Genomic DNA, 20,132 nt, shown 5'->3' with positions numbered 1-20,132 from the left:
AAGTTTGTCTCTTTCTGCACAGCCTCTCAGATATTTGTTTATCCTTTTTACTTCACAAAAGCAAGTTACCTTTGCCAATATAAAATAATAAACAATGGCTCCAAGGATAAAGAAAAATAACCCCCTGGAGAACTGATAAACATTTTCAAGAAGCTCTGATCTAAATACAGCAGCTGCAGGAAAACAGAAGCGTAAGCCTACCAACACTGCAGTGCACAGCACAAGAGCCTCCCTCTGGGTTTTGGTGAAGAGGGTTAGGGCTCCTGATCATGATACTCATTACTGAGCACCCACAGCAGTGTTCTTCATCAGGCATGTGATTCTTAGAGGGAACGAATCTACCCAGTCCTTTCTGGAAATCAACCCCCCTCACACACTTATCAGAAAAAAGCCTGAAAATGCCAGCCTCCATCCCCCTTTAAAATCGGAATGTAAATATGGGATGTTGTGATGCAAATCTGCCTTTGTAAAGAACCTTCAAGATGTAAAGTTTAACAGATTCAATAGATATATTGGTTATACAAAAAGATTAACTGAACAAAGTACGTATAGGCTAGTTCAACTACGAGCCAAGTAAAAAGTGGAAAAGATAATGACATGGTGTTGAAAAATATCTATGGATATTTGATTTATATATACACTAAGTGGAGAATGCAGTTATTTAAGGTGGTCTGGAGCTTAACTGAGAAAGGAAAAAATTCAGGCTGATAATCAGAAAAAACTTCCTGACAGATACAGCCAAGTGTAGAATAATCTGCCAAGGGAAATAGTGGAAGCCCAGTTTCTTTGCACATTTTAAGCTAACAATAACAAAGTAGCTACAATGCAGGGGCCAGGGGAAAGACTAGATGACCTCTGATGTCTTTGCCATCTCTCATTCTCATGAGAAGTACTAGATACTTTTATTAAGCATCCTCAAGAATTGCCACTACATTCTCCACTAGAAGTAGAAAAACTGTGTGTGGAAAAAAAAATTGTAACAAACATTATACGATTAATCTTGACTCCAGTACCTTGTATGGAACAAATTCACCCCTCTTGCTTCGCAGGTAAGCTGACAAATTTCCGAACTTGCAATATTCCACAATCACCATGAGTGGCCCTATATAATACATGGAGCAATTACTTAGAAAGATTATTTATATCCCAACTTATTTTAAGCATGATTTGTGATTAGAAATACACACATTTTAAAAAGCATTCTACTGCTTTCCCAAAAGCAGGGACATTACTCCTCTTCTGTTGTATAAGGAAGGAAAAGAAAGCGTGTGCTTTTCAAAAGCACGGGCCTAATTTTTTTTATGTTAATAAACATTAAAGTGTAAATATTGTGTGCTGATAATTGCCTAAGCTAATTGACACTGTAAGGTTGTAACATATACATTTGAATGAACTTCAGTGCAGTTAACCACTCAGCTGTAGTAAAATACACAGGTATATGATTATCCATGCATTTTTGTGCAGACAGTTAAGTTCTGAAAACTTAAAACAGGAATCTGTTTCAAATATAGACGCCTTAATATACAGCTCAAATGTGTTACCTCATGCCCAAATTGCTTCATATATGCATGCTAAATTGATGAATTTCCTCTCTATTTTCCAGATACTGGACATGTCTGTTTTATTATAGAATAAACAAGAAAAGAAATATTTATGGATTGAGTCTCCTTAAACAATTTTCACGGAACCTTACAAATTAAATTCTGATCTCAGAGTAAAGCCACAAATCAGCTTCCCTGAAAAATCCTTGCAAAGTTATTTTGCACTGAATTTCTTCCAAATCAGCATGCATTGATGGTTTGTTAAACTAAATGTCTGTCCCATATAATAAAGTAAAATAGGTTCATTCACCCAGAGATGGAATCCAGATTGCAATCTCCCCTCCTACACATCCACACACACCACCCAAAGCCAAGGAGAGGAGTCACAGCCTGCAGTTGCCCTGTAGCCGGTGACAAGACTTCTGAAATCTAGTACTGGATTCAGACTCCAACCCTGTATACATGAGGTGCCCACTATAAAAACTGATCTGAGGTACAGAAAGACAAAGTGATAGAACAACCCAGGGACAGAGCTAGATTTAGAACTCAGGGCTCTGGACCTCTTCCCCCTGTTGCTGAACCTGCTCACTCTTATCAGGAATCACCTTGGTGCCACCACTTAGGAAAGACAATTTCTTTCAACTCTTGATGATGAAACTCATTTCCTTGTGCTCCATAGGGTTTTCATTAGCACTTTTCTGCTCACTGAAAATGTGGAGGACAACCCCATTACTTACCTCCTGGTTTTGTACAAGCTCCAAGTAAATTGACAACGTTTAGATGATGGCCAATATGAATGAGAATCTTCAGTTCTGACATAAGTGCTCTGTGCTCACTGTGGGTTGCACCCTCTGTAAAGGTAACAACACAGGTAAGAAGAATCGCAGACAGAAAGGTTTGCCCTTCTCCAATTCCCCTTCATTTATTTTTTTCAGCCCATCTAATGAGAAGTCTTGTTGGAGGAGGTCTTGTCATCAGGGTAATATATCAGAACAGGGACACAGACAGTCCAGACCAGCAAGTATCTTTTTTTCTACAGATCTTCCAAGTAGTTCATAATCTGCTGTTTGACCCTCCAGGCCCAGCCCACTCAGCAGTTAGTCGCCGAGCAGAGCTAGAAACATCGCCCCATGGCCTTTACTAAGATCCACTCTAGAATCTGATGCGTTCATAGACTGGGGCAGATTTGGCCAGGGGGTTGGAGGGCCTAATCCCCCAGCCTCACCAAAACGCTGGGATGAGGCAGGTATCCCGATCTCTCATAGACAGAAAAGAGAAGAGGAAAGAGCTGAAGCAATGAGAAGAGAGAGACAGAGGAGGCAGATCTCTGTAGGCTGCCTGAGCACCAGGAAACCAGGGGGACAGGGCTGCACCACTGTCATTACGGCATGCTCATCCCACTGGTAATGAATCTTGGCAACATACCACCATCAGTGTTAATAGCAGTGCCTAAGCTCTGTTACGTGCTGTACTGTCAAAAATCCCTCAGGCCTTTCCCACCCTTCCTCCAGTACAGCACAAGGCTGGGATACATCCCCTGGCCACAAACTGCTCCACTGCTGTTCCAGCTAAGTCCTCTTCAGGAAACAAGCGTTTCTGGGAACTGTAGCTTTGAACTTTCCATGGTGAAAGTGAAGCAGTATAACATCTTCTAAAGTAAGGAGAAAGCTGCTCAAAACTACTAACTCATTTTGGAGCATGGCTAAGTCATTGTTTGAGACTTGGCAGAAAGCTCCCCGGTCAGGCAGCGTATAGTAAAAATGGACACATGCAATGTGCTTTCAGGAGTAAAGTCACATTCTGAACATTGATAGACTTACAACCACAGTTGTAAGAAACCACAGTGGCATTGATCCAATTACTAAAGAGGTTAAAGTATGTACTTAGTCTAGTCATTGCCTCATTACATCAGCTGTTAAGCTAAACTTGTATACCTCATTGGCACAAATACTTTGGTTGCTTTTGTTCCCTTTTCCTTCTACAGGTTGTAAGACTGGCAATATTCTTCCATTTGCTGGTTATGAGTCTGGCAATACCCACACATTGTGTCTTCAAGGTGAAATTTTAGTCATCATTTTTACCTTTAAGCATTTTGACTGCCACTGTTTTGCAGGTAGCGGTTTTGTCAATCCCAAATGCATCTGCTTCTATCACCTGGCCAAAAGCTCCACGTCCAAGAGGTTTGCCTTGAATAGAGGAGATGAACAGACTGTGATTTATTTGCCTGACACAGTGGGCAAAAGATGCAAAACAATCGCTGTAAATTCAAATTATGTACTAGAAATTAACACAGGACTGATAACAGGGAGAGGATACATTAAACATAATCACTAACTTTTTCTCCATCGTTTGAGTCAGGTAAGGTTGTGATCCAACAGTCTCCTATGGGCTTTGACTAGTAATATGGAGGAAGGGCATTTTGGCATCTTACCCAACAACAGAAAAGAACTGGTCTCTTACAGTGCCAGTTCAGCATGCAACAGCCTCAAAGCACACCCCAGGGGCTTCAGTAGCAGGGCAGTCCACAGTAAATAGGCCATGTCCCAAAATATCTCCCAGCCCAGGGCTGTAATATTACTAAATGATTTATGTAGTGAAAACACACCTAGCTTTAGTCGGTCTCTGGGAAACTCCCACTTGCTGGCATCATAAGGGAGCCGTTCACAGTGCTCATCTAGAGGGACTTCATCAGGATCCATTATGATTGACAAGTAGCCAGTCTTCATGTCCCCTCCATTGGCCTGGAAAATGATATTAGTTGTAGTTGCACAGATTTTTTAGTGGAGATGTGCAAACAAAGTGCCAGTTTCTCACTCTGTAGTGTTCTACTACTTCCCAGAACGCCAAGCTACCATTCCCCTACACAATGTCATTGTGAGTGTGATCATCATTAATTATTTGTATTTTTAATAAACAATTGAAACACTTTTTGCCTTCTGAGGGTTAGTTCAATTAAAAACAAATTTCTGTGCCTTCATTTCCAGGCAAGAATGCTATGGTATGGAAACAAAAAATGTGTCTGTTGATCTAAGAACAATGGAAAGAAACAACACAAAAGAACTCAAGTCAGCTTTCATTTGTCATGCAAGACCAGTGCTGATAGGACAGTAAGAGAATTATTTCATTACCCGCTTAACGGTCCGGAGGATGATTACAAGAAGCAACCAGAAGAACATGGCAATCACTGCAGTGCCAACTAGGATAATGAGCTCCAGGTTTGTTTTCTCTTCAGCGCCTGGGAAGAAATAAATGAATATTTGAGTGATAGTTCGAAGCACACTGGTTTTGTTCATTCATTAAAGTACAGAATGGAGTTCCCTGTTCTGAAGGTTCGTTTTAAAAGTACAACATGCAGTAAGGAAATAAAAGGAAAGCAAAGCAGAAAGCTTGCTTTTTATGTTGGATTATTACTCTTAGTTCTGTGTTGTTTTACACCACTCAGTTGCTTAGCATCAGTTTTGTTCATCAAATGCTGAACAGGGCTAACCAAGGACAGAATCTGGACCTTTGACAACTAATAAAAAGTAAAATCTTACATTTTAAAAATAAGTTGTTGTTTTAGAATACTGCAAATGAATGATTTTTCTTCAGAAAAATATATATATCATGTAGTAAATAAAATGCTGTAAAAATGATCCAGAGAACAATCTCTCTCTTGTCTATTTACATGCTTCAGTGGGGATATGAAAAAACGTGGTTCTGCAACAAAATATGAAAATGAGGACTTGTTTATAGCATCCCTTTTCCAATTCAGAAGTCACCAGCAATACCAATATCTCTTCTCCAGCTCCCATTCCCCATATTATGTTCCATTTTATCCCTTGTACCATATAGTTTCTCTTATTTAATAACACACTAAGGTTTTTTCCATTGTTTGGCCCCTCATAAGCTACATTATAAATTCTGATAGTGAAACAGTATGTCATATAGACGTTTCCGATTTTTATAGACCTGCAGATCATAACCCAACTATATTTACTACATCAGCTGAAATCTACACTAGTGTCATCTGCAGATAATTTCTACTTCATGTAAACATGAACAGCTTGATATCCTAATGGAATCTATGAATAACAGAATACCACTTTAAATAGCTTGATGTAATAGAACAAATAGTCACCCTGACTAATATGACAGACTTGTGACAGAGACTTGTGAAGGGTTCAATGACTCATTTTCATAAACATACTAGTATCATGGACAGGGAGCTTTTAGTTCAAGATTTTTAATTGCAAAGTCCTAACTCTTCTTGGAAGGTCCATAATGGTTCCATTGAGTGGTTACTCAGACCATCGACTAACCTCCTGCTGGGATTTACTTTTTATTTTTGTAGGTTGCAGTTCAGTGTGTCATAATAGGATGGGAACAAATGAGAGATGGGTCTCACAACCACTAATTTCAGAGCTTAGTGGATTAAGCCTTGAGTCCCTTAACCCCAAAACACTATCTGTTCCTATCACTGAAATTGGACAGCATGACAACAGACTGCACAAAGTCTTCACTCTGTTTTTCTCAGATGTTATGACAGCAATTAGATAGTTTTAAAAGCTATTATGCTTTAAAAATCATCATTTGACAGCTGAGTTACCAAGACAACAGAGATGTCCCAGGACTTCTGCATGTTTAGACAAGTTATGTTTTATAGGTATACATGCAGTTTAAACTGTCACAGTTTTCTTTGCAATAGATTTTTGTTGAAATGCAATAAACCTTGTGGAGAAGAAAGCATCAGCTGTAACAGCTGGAATTATAATGCTGACAGTTGGTTACTACAGGACCCAATCTGAGGTTTCTGGAATTGTTAGGACTTTTAATAAAGCTCATGATACAATTTTAGAAATTTGATCAGGATAGCAGGTAGATTTTCCTTTCAGTGTTCATAAGAATTTCATGCACAGTCTAGAAACAAATTGATACTAACCTTCCACTGCAAAAAAAGCCACTGCTTTTCTGCATCCAAGGACATTGCAGGCAAGGCAGGTGTATAGCCCACCATCTTCTTTCCTTACTCGACGTATGGTTAATGTTTTGTTCCTATCTTTCAAAACAATACCTGGAAAAAATAATTATTCTTATTTCTGCTAGCTTTTTGACAGTTTGTGTTAAGAATTAAACTTATTTTAGATCTATACCTGTCTCCATAATCTTAACAAGTATGTCACACTAAAGTGAGAAGAATAAGGACTTAAAAAAAAATCAACAAAAAAGAAGGAAAAAGGTAGAACTAAATCCTACCAAAAAAAAATTTTTACAAGATTTGTGAGGAGCAAAAGTCTGATAATTTTATGTTGTATCAAATGAACATTTAAATTGGCCCACACTAAAAAAGTTGGCTTCAAGTTTCAGGTCATTTTTAAACTTTCTAAAAAGTAACAGTGGGTAATACATACAAATGAAATGTCAGTTCCAAAGAACAAAATTGAGACATTCTTAAAACTCAAAATGAAACTTTTCTTGATGGAAGTTAGCAGTGCATTCCATGAAAGGAAGCCCTTAAGTAACACAAAATTCATAACAAAGGAGCAATCCCTCACCAGAATCTTCAACAAGTGTTTCATTATTTTTAAACCACATGATGTTTGGAGGAGGAATGCCATTTGCTGTGCATGATACTTCTATAGTTTCACCAATGTTTGTTGTTTGATTTTCCAGATTTCCTATGAGTGTAGGTGCCATGGGCTCTGTTGGTATAAAAATAAGATATAATCTCTGAGAATTTAAGAAAATATCTACTTTTGCAGTACTAGCACTTGATGACACATTTGACAGAATAAAGAAGTCTCAAATTCGTTTATAACATCAATAGTCCCAAGGTTCATGTAAAGATCATAGTTAATCTTACATATCACACGAGAAAATCATAATACCTAAGAAAGTTTTTAACAGTATTGAGGTAACCTGCTTTGGACTGTACAATTTGTACAGGCTTCTGAGGGAAGAGGAAATAGGTGAGAAATTGTTTCCCTTACATTTCTATTTTCACATCTGTTAAAAGAAGTCTGAAATTGTCAGTTCTTCAGACACTGGTTCAGGACAGCCCATGAGCATGCACAAGTATTTTCCTCAATTGGCACACAGTTGCCTGACATCCAGGCCCCAAAACAAAGTCATCTTTATTTGAATCAAAAGCTAATTGCTTGTAAGTTTGTATTGCTGGTGCCTAAATCTTAGCGTTATTTGATAACAGTTTTAAGTTATATATATAATCTCAAACTCAAGAATCAATGACAATGCAGTAACATTAATGCCACCAATATAAACAGGCAAAGAGAAACAGCTAAAGAGAAAAATGTTTTGAAGAGTAAAATTGCAAAATTACTGAGCTACAAACATGTGCCGTTATTTGGGCAAAAGCCAAATTCGACTCCTTGCATAGCACAATTGCACTGTCAATGTTTCCTCACTGGTAAATCCCCGCTGCCTGGACAACTCTCAGACCCCCAGTCAGCAGTGGTCAGTATGTTCAAGGCACGCCTTTTGTTCACAACAAATATCTAACTCCATTTAACAAAATGAGCATACCATTAAGTGACACACACAGGGCCTGAAGATACCAATCACTGACACTAGTGCAGTAGTTTTCATATGCAACAACTCATTTTGGTTCATTGTTAGAGATCCATACCTTGAACAGTGAGGTGCTTGACTAGGCAGTGCTGTGTTTTAGCCTTTTTGTCCTGAGCAATGCAAACATAATCCCCTCCATCCTGGAGAGAGATGTTACGGAGGATGAGCTCTAAGGTGACATTTTCACCATTGGTATTTGAAACTGTTGCATTCAGCTTCTGAAGAGCATTAAGGTTCTTGCAAACAGGCATGGGTAGCCCTCCAAAGGGAGTCTGTGAAGCATGGGCACTGAGTTTGTACCATGATAGCTTCTCAAAGGTGAATTTGTCTGCTGTGCACTGCAAGGACATGTTATCCTTCTCTGTCAGTTGATTCTGAGGCTGGAGATTAATTTCAAGACCCCCTGCAAATTAAAAAATAGAAGAAATTTTTTAAATTCCTATCAGGTTGTACATTTTATTGCCAACATTAACTTGAGAAAGCTTCTTTGGAAGCCTGCAAACATAGCCTTACTCTCATTTTGCCCAGATGTAAATGAGGAAATAAAATACCTACAAATCAGAGCTATTATTTATATAAAGAAAATAATCTCGTTAAAGCAACACACTTAATATGGATCAAAGACAGGCCTATGTAATGAGGGGCATTCCTCCTCCCATAGAAATTCCTGGCAGCCTAAGACGATTCTTAGCATTATTCTATGGTTAATTTTTAGATTTGAATTAAAATATTATTTCGGCATGTAAATATGGAGACTGATTTTCAAGAAGACAGATGCTCTTTTACACCCAACTTTGAAAATGTTAGTCTTAGCTTTTATAGTACAACTTCACTCATTTGGTGACACTAACATAATTTCTCCCTTGCTTTTTTTCAGTGACTACCAATTGTAATCACCATCAGGACAATAGTGCCCATTCTAAGTCACTTTCATGGGCCTGTCACTCCACTGATGCCAATAAAACTTACCACTTAGTAAAAGGTAATTAGTGATTTTAAAGACTGTATTGGGAAAATATTCAGTAGGCCATATGGATTAAAGGATTTTATAAAAGATAGGAATCAAATAATAGTGTTGAAGCTCATGTCATTGAAGTAGAGGAAATAAGATTAATTTAACATGACTGTTTTCAACGAGGTATACTTACTGGTCACATGAAAGGAGATAACTCTCTCACTTGACCCAGCTCTGTTTGTAGCCAGACATCTGTACAAAGCAGACACATTTGCTGCTTGAATCACAAGGGTGCTCACAGTCTACAGAAGAACAACTGAGTGTTAGTGCAAACTTAAGAGAGTCTAATCACCAAAACAGTTCAGCAAAGTGTCGTGTAGGTATCTACAAAACTGAAAATTCCTCCCCACAAACCCATGACATGTCATGTGCATAGTTTGTTACTGTTGTTTACCTTTTTTTGCTTAGGTGTATAACAGTAAGACAAAAGAAAACAACAAAAAAAACCTCCCAGAACACACACTTCAGTGTATGTGTTAATAAACATTGCATCCACAATTTTTCCTGCTCTTCAGTCTCTCCAAACTCCCCTGATGCAGTTAAATGGTGATATTAACTCTCCTAACTTGAGACCCACAAAGAAGCAGCACTGAAATCTAAGTCAGTTGGGTTCCTCAATAGAAGGTCACTTTAGGTAAGTGTCTAAAATATTTGAAGAATCTATCATCTCTGTCCATTACTTTCAGCAGGTGCATAAATGACTAGACTAGAACAGATCGTAAGTTTTAAGTGGCTATCATTAGGTGAAAGGAGACTAATCTTTAAAGACATATTTCCAGATCCTTGGATCACTGAACAGGGTTAATCATTCCCAACTAATAGAAACGAAAATCTGCTCACCTTCATTTTCCCAGCGATAGTAACAACTTGATGTTTAATTTCAATCTGATTCCCACCCTTTCTCTCTGAGATCACTTTCCATTTCCTGCATGCGTATGGATTGGCTCCTGAGCGAACTTTTCTGAGAGATAGGTAGAGACATATGCATTAGATAAGGCAAATATTAGCCCTTCAAGATTATGTGGATTTTTCATTCTCTTTGTAATATACAGATACTTATCTATAAATCAGATGGATAAGTAGCCACACTACATCTGAGAGAGAAGAGTATGTTTCTGGAAGCGTTTCTACTAAATTGCGCCCTATAAACTTCTGAGACCTTTGTGCTCTATAAAATAAAAATTCCCCAAGACTAAAGGTGAATTTCCTAATTAATCTGCCTATGTCAGCTCAATCAGGATGCTTGGAGGGAAGCAGCTATTCTGGGAACAAACCTCCATTCATAAATGGATGATTCAAGTTAATTTAGTTCAAAGGAAGACAGAGAGACACAGAAATCACTGAAGTTCCTAAAAGAATTTCTTGAGGACAGTAGCCCTTGTGTAGGAAGCAACCAGGCACCAAAGGAAGAAACTACTGGAAGTCTTTTTAAAAACAACAACAGGAAAGAAGAATGCTTTTTTTTTTTTTTTTTGCCTCTTTTTTTTAAAAAAAGGAAATCTGGACTTATGGCAGGCCCAGATAAGGAAAGCTGCGTGAATCTCAGTCAGGCACTCTCTCTATCATTCCCCAACATCAAGCAGTGCACTTCCCCTGAGATACACTTTCACACAGATAAAGAGCACCATATACTCAGCACTTGACCACTGCAAGAAGAAAACCACAGAGATCTGTAATTAGCATAAACAGCACATTTCCTGTGTTTGGGATTGAGTTTTGGGCCTGCAGCTGCCCAATGAGAGATCTGATGGACAGCATATAGATAGTTGTCTCTGAAACCCAGCACAAACCAAGATCCCTTCAAGAAGGCATGAAGACAACAAATGAGTGCTGCCAGCTTCTTGCTGAAGGTGGCCCTTGCCTTTACAGCTCATTGCCTACAACCTTAGCAGAGCCTGACTGTGGTAGCCTGCCTATTAAGTAACACAGTCTTTCCTTGTTTGGTTATTGGGGGTTAATTTTAACCAGGTCCTACCAACATGAAGTCATTTTGAGCCTACAGTTGTCATAAACAAAAGCTCAGCCATGACTTAAATGGGAGCAAAACAGAGAGAGAGAACTATCTGGTGGCAACAGTTCCTGAGCCTGAACTTTTCTGTGTCCAGCTCTGTTCAGCCATTTATACTTGCACAGGGTGGCCCTAGTTTTCCAGCCCAGTTCAGCTGAGTTCAGTTCAAAATCCAGATGGAGTTACCTTCCAACCCTGCAATTCTTATCAAACCCTGGTCTAAAACTTTAGCTAGCTGTGCTAACTCTGTCTCTAGCTGAGAGCAGGCTTAAGAGGACATTTCATCAATCAGTGACCTTGAAAGCAGAAATTTTCCAGCTATGATCATCCCCCCCCCCCGCCCCCATCCAAGAAGCTCCCTGTCCTTTGGGAGAGCATCTCAGGGAAGTTAACGTTCCTTTCTTTCTGCCCCATATCAGAAGTTCTGGCTGCACAGGGCTCAAATTTGTACTCAGTAGAGAGCCTGGTCACAAAGGCGGTAAGCCAACGGACACCAAAAAATAGACAAAAAAATAAATCTCTGAGGGACTACAGGAGTCCCAGAAGATAGAAGAGTTGCCATATCACTTTGCACTTACTGGGGGCTGAAAGTGCACTCCTCCTCTAGCTGCCAGTACCACAGGATGGTGGAGGGAGGTGGGATTGCATAGACAGTGCAGGTGAGCACTTGAGTCGAACCATACTTGTAGGAGTCAACAGGTGCCAGCAATGCATTCTCACCAATCTGAGGAGGAACTAGAGGAGAGAGTCAGCATGTTACACCTCATAGGTGGACAGCCCCTCTTCTGCTAGAAAGGAGGGATGTTCTCAGACTACATAGTTTAAAGAACCTCTCATAGCAACTAATTCACTCAGTGTCCCATATTGCTTCATCCTATAGGAAGCTGGCTGTACTCAATGCCATCTGACTGCAACAGAAAGCATTTCCAACAAAAAAGTACATATAAGGAAGAGATAACATGCCCAACACCTTGCAGGATCAGGCTCTCAAGACATAATGCTTAATAGCTCTAACAAAAACTTCCTTCATTACTCTCCAGGCTTAAAATGTAGCCTTTAAACTTGCACTACTATCTCCAGCCATTAAAAGCATATTACTTCCCAGCTCTGACCCCACTGCATTTGGGTCACTGCCCTTTTCAAGACCTGTGGTTTCCAAAGTGTTCAGGCTAGGCTGTTTCCTGGGAAGCAGAAAGGAGGAGGAGGGCTTGGAGGGGCAGGGCAGAAGAGAAGGAGCAGTCTGCCTGGGGCAGGAAGGATGGGTGAGGTAGGCCAGGATGGGGGAGGACTCCGGCAGCAAAACAAGCGGGAGAGAGCATGAAGGGCAGGAAGAGAGTAGGACACAGAGGCAAAGAAATAATATACAGAAAACAGAAAGGAACACACGCACGCACACACACACGCACGCACACACACACGCACGCACAAGCATCATCACAACAAGAGCCTGCAGTCTCTCAAGAGGTAAATTCTGGAACAAGAATGGGCCATCTCTGCATTCCCATGACGGAGGTTAAGTGATCTCCTTCAGGCCCCTTTCCCCTCCACCATTTAAATCTTCATAGCACTAGGATGAATTTAATCCTAGAAATGGTAATAAACTTTGTCTACACGTAAAAAGAAAGGTATCACTCATATATCACTTACCATTCACCAGGAGGTTGAATGTATGTCTCCTCTGCATCTTGTTAGTGGGGTTTGTAAGTACTACAGTATAATTCCCAGCATCCTTTTCAGTTGCTTCAGTGATTATTAATGTGTAGCCAAGTTTAACTGTATGATTTGCATTGATAGCTTTTCCATTTTTATACCTAAAGAAAATATATGGTGCTTTGAATACTTCAAGGATTTACCTTGACTAAGAAAAGTTCAGTTTTTCTAATATTTTGTGTCCTGATTCTTACCATTTTGCCTCTGGTGGAGGATATCCTTTATATCTGACAGGAATTTTGACTGTATCACCTAACTTTGTCTCAACCACATTCTCCATTTTCTCCAGATGAATAAAAGGACTTTCTGTAAAAAAAAAATAAAATAATAATAATAAAACAGTCTTTTCACATTGACAGAAATGTAAATTGTCTCCATTTGAATTTGCATTTAACAGCACATGACAGAGAAAGATCCATGATGGGATGCCACTGAAATAGCACGGCAGCTTCAAACCTACAATTTGAGACAAGCCTGAGCCCTAAGCCTCAAGTTGGGCTCTGGGGAGATGGACCCACCATGTCCACAGTCCTTTCCATCACACAGTGGAATGGACCAGTTCCTTTACAGGGTGCTCTTGAGAGCAACGGAGAGAAGACTCTGCTCTCAGGACTGTACATCAGCTATCAGACACTGTCTGATATCTAATCTCTATTACTTTGTGACAAAGCAATCCTCAGAAGTGAAAGGCACATGCTCAGCTGCACAGGATCCCATTTTAACCTTTCCACTATTTCCACTTATATATATATGTGTGTGTATCATAAAACCAGCTTGATCTATTCATTTCAGGAAATAATAGTATTCAAAACTGTATGTGATAGTTACATAATTGAAGAGAGGCTGAAAATATTTGCACACACTATTTGCAATCACAGAACAGACCGAAATGATTGACATTATTTTTTAAAAATCTATACTCAGACTAAGACAGTGATCGGTCTATTGGCTAAGATTTAGGATGGTATTGATTTAATATCTGGTACACTCCCCACAGCCAGCAAAACTCTTCTAGAAATCAGCGGAAGCTGCTGGGGCTCTGCCCAAGAGGACCTTGAGTAAAAGACTGTAGGACATGGCCCCATATTTATCTAAGCTCTTAACCAATGTTGTTTCCTTTGCATCATTTCCATATGGTCAGAACTAGAGTTGATTCAAATATTCATAACATAAAGACCAAAAGTTTTATTCTCCTAGCTTCATTCATGCTGATCCAGACTCCTGTTCCACAGAGCCACCAGAATCTATCTTAAGTTCACTTAGCTTTACAGCACCTCAGAGGACCAGAGGTCATCTTTGCTTTATTCTACTGTCCATTTCCCTACGGGATTGTATAGCTTTCAGTAACAATCATATATATTATCCTTTAAAAGCTTATCATCAGACAACCATTTAGTATAAATATAACTCTACCGAAGCAGATGCTAGAGAGTACAATACTGTAGCTACAATTTGGTTAATTGCTGTACATTGACATTTTTTACTATATAACATGGCCTGTATATGGACATTCTGCATCCTAGTAATCAATTCCAACTCTGAAACAACCAACAGAACTGAATCTGAACATCTCATACCATGGATAATGAAGTAACTGCTGTTCTTCATGTTCATACGGCCACTGGATGCTGCACAAGTATATCGACCTTTATCACTTAAGGACACACTGTCAATGGTAAGAGTGCTTACAAACTTATTTATTTCTCCAAACTTCTTTATTTCTCCTGCAGTGGTTTTTAAATCCCTTATAGTTGCACGCTTTTCCTGTAACAGATAAAAGATAGAATTGTTTTGGAACTGGTTTATTCTTATTCTTCCTCTCGTACTTTACAGGACTGTATATACAACAGACTAGACTTTGTGTATTATTCACTGTTTTGTTAACGTTATAAAGGAGGAAGCAACACTCTAAGCCTAATCTTGTTGTGATGTCAACACCTTTAAGTTATGGTTTTACCTTGATAGAAGGGTAGTCCCATTTAAAATCAATTCCCACATTCAGCTCCGTCCTTACGGTACAATTTAGAACCAGTTTTTCTCCTACTGCAAGTTCTGCTTGGTAATGTGGGTTCATAGTCAGGTCATAAATTAAGTATCCTAGAAGAAAAAAGGCACAAAAAAATTGAGGGAAGAAAAGCTTTCTTCGCGGAGTTTAGCAGCCACTTTCCCAGGAAAGCCAGTTTCCTCTAGAAGCTCTAGCACAGTGTGATGACTGGTTAAAGAAGCCTGGAGAGAAGGGGTATGTCTGCACTGACCACTTCTGATCTGTGATGTGTGAGCTGCATCAGACAGCAGTGAAGCAGGACATACACACTTGATCAGAGCCCCCTGATGGGGTCAGGAGAAACCTTCCCTGCCTGAGGCAGGGTAGGAGGTGGACAGGAGATGCTGACCCACACCTTCTTTTCCAGTGAGGTGCAAATGAGGTCTGTCACACTTCCAGGTGACCRGAGGCCAGGCCATAGCCCCCATAAGCACAGCACTGAGCCTGAGCAAATTCACCCTATGCCTCAGCAAAGCAAAAGGGACATCCCTGTCTGTTATCAAGCAGCTGATTATAGGAGAAATTCAATGAGCAGCTATCAGGTCCTGACAGCACAGTGACAAATCATACTTCCCATCATTGTCACTACAGCTTGAAAGCAGACATGTGGAGCAGGACACCCTCAATTCCTTCTAGACACTTAAAGCTAGATATTTAACCTGAGCTGTTTCTCTCCACAGTTAGAGAAAGGCAAGGTATATCACCACAGAGCAGTTCATTYGGCCAGTCTCAGACATCATTTCAGCCTTATGAGATCTAAAGCTAAAGAAGATGAATCCTCACCCCAACAATAACTTGGAATTTTTTACCATCATCAGATTGTCTTCCTTAATAATTGCCCAAAGTTTACTTTGTGAAATCAAATATCTAAAATATTCCAAAATATACAGAAATTCCAAATTTGCTCCAAATCAGAGTAAAGAATGATGAACTAGGTGGAGAAGCAAGAGTCTGCCACACAGAGTAAAAGATGGTGGGCTGTTACACTTATGTCTTCCTGCTCTAATGGCACTGCCAGGTAAGTGAGACTGTCTGGGTGCTAACTAGCCTTTTCRAGTGGTCTTTGTGTCCTCAGAGCCAAAGAGAAAAAAAAATGCAGTTTCAGCTCAGGTTTGAGCCTTCACAGAATCATCATGTTGTTTGTGAGTTTTGATGAACAACTGACAAGATATCAGGAGARTATAAATTTCTGCCAGAGTCAGGACATAAGTACAAAGACAGAAAAGCCAAACAAACTCCTAGTGTTACACCCCCTCTTCAGTTCCCCCRTTCCTTTGGTATACCCTCAGAGAACTCCCTTCCATCTGCTGCTAAAGGATGCCTGCCTTCAGTTCCCTTCAATTTTGACTCAGACCCTAGATGAGTGAATAAAGTACAAGTGAGAGTGACTTCAGAAAAAAAGGCTTGCATTGTTGGAAAAAAAATCCTGGGCATCTATGCAAAACACTAAAAATAGAAGCACTTATCCCAGTGATCAACCAGAAAGAACACAATACATTGCATTTAMAAGAAAAGTAACATATATCACAACATCTATTTTGTATTAGCTGTATTGTCAGTACTAAACAACCTACAGTCCAACAAAATATAGTTGGTTCAGTATGTTGTACCAAGCAAAACAACAAAGGCTATAGAAAAAAATCTTTGGCTTACCTACAACTGCAACTATGTATATCATAGACTGGTAGCTTTCATCATTTATTTTAGCTTCACAGAAGACCATGCCCGCATAGTTGATTAAATGACTGGGTATAGTGAAGCCTTTTTTGTTATTCCATGAAATTGATTTACCATCAGGAACAAATATCTTCTCTGGATATTTCTGTTTGAAATATTGATAAAATATATAATCAAATTAAAAAAAAAAATCAAGCAATCCCAAAGTTTTAAGTCTAATATTTTCCAAAATAGCACGAGCCTAGTTTTAACATCTTAGCTCAGGCAATCTTCCTTTCACAATCACCCTGTATTTTCAGAGTGCAGGAGCATGGATGAGTAYAGTTACAGCACTCACCTTCTAATCACAGGCTGTAAAATTCCCACAGAAACAAGTTTTTAAGAAACATTCATACTTCAAACGATGTATTTAATCATATTGACTTTAACTAACTTAAAATAATAATAGGCTTTTTCCTTACCGCATGTAGAGATACATTGAGATTTGATACAGTCCCAAGGCATGGTACTACCACTGTTTTATTCTTAGTGATATACACAATGCCAAGTTGATCACTAACCGAAGTCACAAATGGAGATCTGTAATCTAGAAGAAAATTTGGTTGATAAATAGGTATTATTTGTCAAGTGATTTTGGAGCAAATTTTTTCTGTTTTTTCTTTCTCTGTTTGTTCCTTCTCAAATCAGTTTTATTTCTTTCTACTTGGTAAAATGCTTAAATGATGAGATTAAGTGGGGAGGGGGCTATGTTTTGACAGCCACAAAGTTTTATAATACTATTATTCTCAAAGCAGTTATCAGCRGGAGTACGCACTTCAGAAAATAGCTTCCTGCCCCAGCACTCTCTGTGCTGGAAAAAATCTGATTTACCCTAGTATGACTTTGCTTGCGTAAGTATTACAGGAAATATCAGTTAAAGTAGTGACATGCTATACAGCCCCCAAAATGGCATGGTCCAAAGTGAGTCAAAAAAGAAGTAAGTTCATGATCTTACAGAAGAAGCTAATGCATGTATATAACAACACCTCATTTTTAAACATGCTAGCCATAAGTTAGAATAAAAATGAAATAGGGTACACGAGAACACGGGTATCAAGCCAAATGCAAAAAAGGCAAATGCCTTAGTGTATGTGCCTTCTTAAGCTGAGAGCATAACAGAAGGCTTTGCAGTGGCTGCCACACACATCTGCATTTCTATCAACAGAACTGAGTTTGAAATTTAGTTTTTAAATTATAAATAGACTTTACTATTATAGTCAACAAATACATGGAAGTTCATGGTTTTTGGTCATTTTTTTTGAACAGTATCAGATGGTACAAATRGTAAAAGGGAGGGTGATATATCCATTTTAATAAATATATACAATCTTTATAATCCTCCCTTGTATGAAACACCTACTKAAGTAATTAATAGCTCTGCATTCATGAGGACAGGCTCAAAGCACAGCAGAGATACGCAGGCTGAGTTCTGGGCAGAGGAGAATAGTAGACCAAGTACAGYGAGCACAGAGATTTTTCTATTGATGGCAGTAAGCATATTGGCATGTAACTGCTCAACATGACAATGAGTAGGAAAAATAATAGTTTCATAGGACTAAAAATTCTAGTATTTAGAAATTTTAATGCCTAAATAATTTTGAGAATCTTGATGCACTCCTTCATTTTGCACTCCTTCAGATAGGTGGGAGGCACATAAGAACCKTGTAAGCACTTACCTTGAACATACACATAAATGGTTGTAGCTGCCTGGTTGTCCCTGTAAAGGCATCTGTAGTCTCCTGTATCATTGCCTATTACTTTTAGAAGAGTAAGCATCTTACAGTAGGGACCATCACTACAATTTGTCACAGCAATACGCTTCTCAGTACTGCTCTGATTGTTCGGCCAGAACCAGTCCAGCGCTCTCTGACCACTAGGAAAGCAAACGTCAGAGAAACRTTAGCACATGATGGGCACCAGTACTATTGCCAAGTTGGTAAAACTCAGTCCTGCTAGTCTCTACATGTACAAAAAAGAATTGGCTTCATTACATAACATGGATTGGCAAGCCATATATGACAAATTCACATGAACCGAGATATTATTAATACCTRTGTGGAAGTTATTTCATTTTGAGAATTCAGCGGTGGTGAATCTAATTAACACAGAACCTAAAAGGGAGATCCGAGAGGCGACAGCCTCACTCCCCAGCACCCTGCGAGGATCCAGTAAACGCCACATTTCCCGGTACTCCCCAGCTCCTCTCACCAGGCAGTGGTTAGGACTAGACCAAAGCTACTTCCAAGTGTTTTTTATGTCGTGTCCCTCAGCTAGCCTGCTGCTGCACCTTTYTGCAGTGATCTTCCCTTGCTGTAACCCTTTAAGATCATTTCTAAAGCCCACCAGAAAAAAGCACGGGGGAAGCGGAATCACAAAGAGAGGGGAAAGAAATAGGAGAGAAGGTAGGTGAGAGAGAGAGAGATTCATCTGTAACTCTGTACAAAAACCCGTTGCATAAATCATCCACATCAAAATCATACTAGCCAGATTTGCCCTTACCTGCAAGTAATATTTAGAGTAGCATTTGCAGTTATTGTGAGGACATCTTTTTGGATGCTAAGGCTTGGTTGATCCAGAGAAATAAATAAGCCTGCAAAAATATATATAATAAACCTCAAATCAAAGAAATAACAAGACAAAAGTAAACGCTACACAACCAGAAAAGCATCATATACAAGCATATGGCATATGTTTCAAAGCGGACACTTTCACATCATCTGCTTAACAGTGTAGGGGTAAATAATGACTTTTCACACATCCCAGAAAGTTCAGAAACTCTGTCATAACAGGAAGAAAAGGCAGATGGTCAGGACCTAGCTGCAGAGCACTACAATTCATCGAGCCAGGGTGGAGTTCCTGTTTTTTTGCATTGCCAACTTCAAGGTCTAACAAGAGGATGTGGGACATTGAAATAAAGCGAACCTTCATCTGATGATCTCACTCCCTGGGGAAAGGATTACCAGCTTTTCTTATAATAAATTGAATATATTTATATTCTTCGAGCCTGCTGACTGATTAATTCTGTGAAGAATTGTTTCACGTCGTTTGTCACAAATTCAAGGCGCTACGAACCCAGCGGAGCGCTGCTACACCRTATTTTTGTAATGCCGTGCCTCTCTTCCCAAGCAGCTAGGCAGAACCCACCACCCCGCAGCTTTCCCACCACGGAGCTGCCTCGGGCTCACTCCGCGCCACCCGCGCTCGCGAAGGTTTCGGGGCCAGCGCTCGCTCTCGGGCGGCGGCGCAGCTCGCGCCCCGCTTGCCGGGCGGGTGGCGAGAGGCCTTAGGCCGCCCCCGGGGCTCCGGTGGGGAACACCCCGCGGCGGGGAGCCGGCAACGCCGACGGCCGCAGCGCTGCGACGGCTGACGCGGCGGCGAGGCCGGGCCGGCAGCCCCGCTCCCTCCCTGCGCTTCCCCAGTGCTTCCTCGCGGTCCCCCCCGCGCCCGTCCGCAGCAGGTGATCGCCGATGACAGCTCTCGCGTCCCGGCGACGCCGCGCTCCCGAGCCCGACGGCGACCCCGCAGCCCGCC

The 20,132-nt window shown here is 40.1% G+C and overlaps 1 protein-coding gene across 1 annotated transcript in view; it reads right to left on the bottom strand.

Annotated features, from left to right (window-relative positions):
• The window catches only part of KDR (kinase insert domain receptor), a 98,332-nt gene that overhangs the window by 13,463 nt on the left and 64,737 nt on the right, over positions 1-20,132 (bottom strand). Inside the window, exons 2-20 of the mRNA XM_085322826.1 lie at positions 19,101-19,249; positions 18,278-18,474; positions 17,024-17,148; positions 16,539-16,707; positions 14,799-14,938; positions 14,419-14,605; positions 13,036-13,147; positions 12,779-12,942; positions 11,710-11,866; positions 9,964-10,084; positions 9,257-9,365; positions 8,167-8,511; positions 7,076-7,222; positions 6,463-6,594; positions 4,670-4,776; positions 4,147-4,282; positions 3,623-3,727; positions 2,279-2,392; positions 1,014-1,102 (exon numbers count right to left, since the gene is read on the bottom strand). Of these exons, the coding sequence (XP_085178952.1) occupies positions 1,014-1,102; positions 2,279-2,392; positions 3,623-3,727; positions 4,147-4,282; positions 4,670-4,776; positions 6,463-6,594; positions 7,076-7,222; positions 8,167-8,511; positions 9,257-9,365; positions 9,964-10,084; positions 11,710-11,866; positions 12,779-12,942; positions 13,036-13,147; positions 14,419-14,605; positions 14,799-14,938; positions 16,539-16,707; positions 17,024-17,148; positions 18,278-18,474; positions 19,101-19,249 (2,805 nt within the window). The remainder of the gene's footprint in view (positions 1-1,013; positions 1,103-2,278; positions 2,393-3,622; positions 3,728-4,146; positions 4,283-4,669; positions 4,777-6,462; positions 6,595-7,075; positions 7,223-8,166; positions 8,512-9,256; positions 9,366-9,963; positions 10,085-11,709; positions 11,867-12,778; positions 12,943-13,035; positions 13,148-14,418; positions 14,606-14,798; positions 14,939-16,538; positions 16,708-17,023; positions 17,149-18,277; positions 18,475-19,100; positions 19,250-20,132) is intronic.

Source organism: Rhea americana, unplaced genomic scaffold (genome assembly GCF_003343005.1).
Source record: "Rhea americana isolate MKP2758 unplaced genomic scaffold, rheAme1 scaffold_8, whole genome shotgun sequence".
Classification (NCBI taxonomy): domain Eukaryota; kingdom Metazoa; phylum Chordata; class Aves; order Rheiformes; family Rheidae; genus Rhea; species Rhea americana.
The sequence above is the reverse complement of the archived record's forward strand: the minus strand, read 5'-3'. Positions and strand labels throughout refer to the sequence as shown.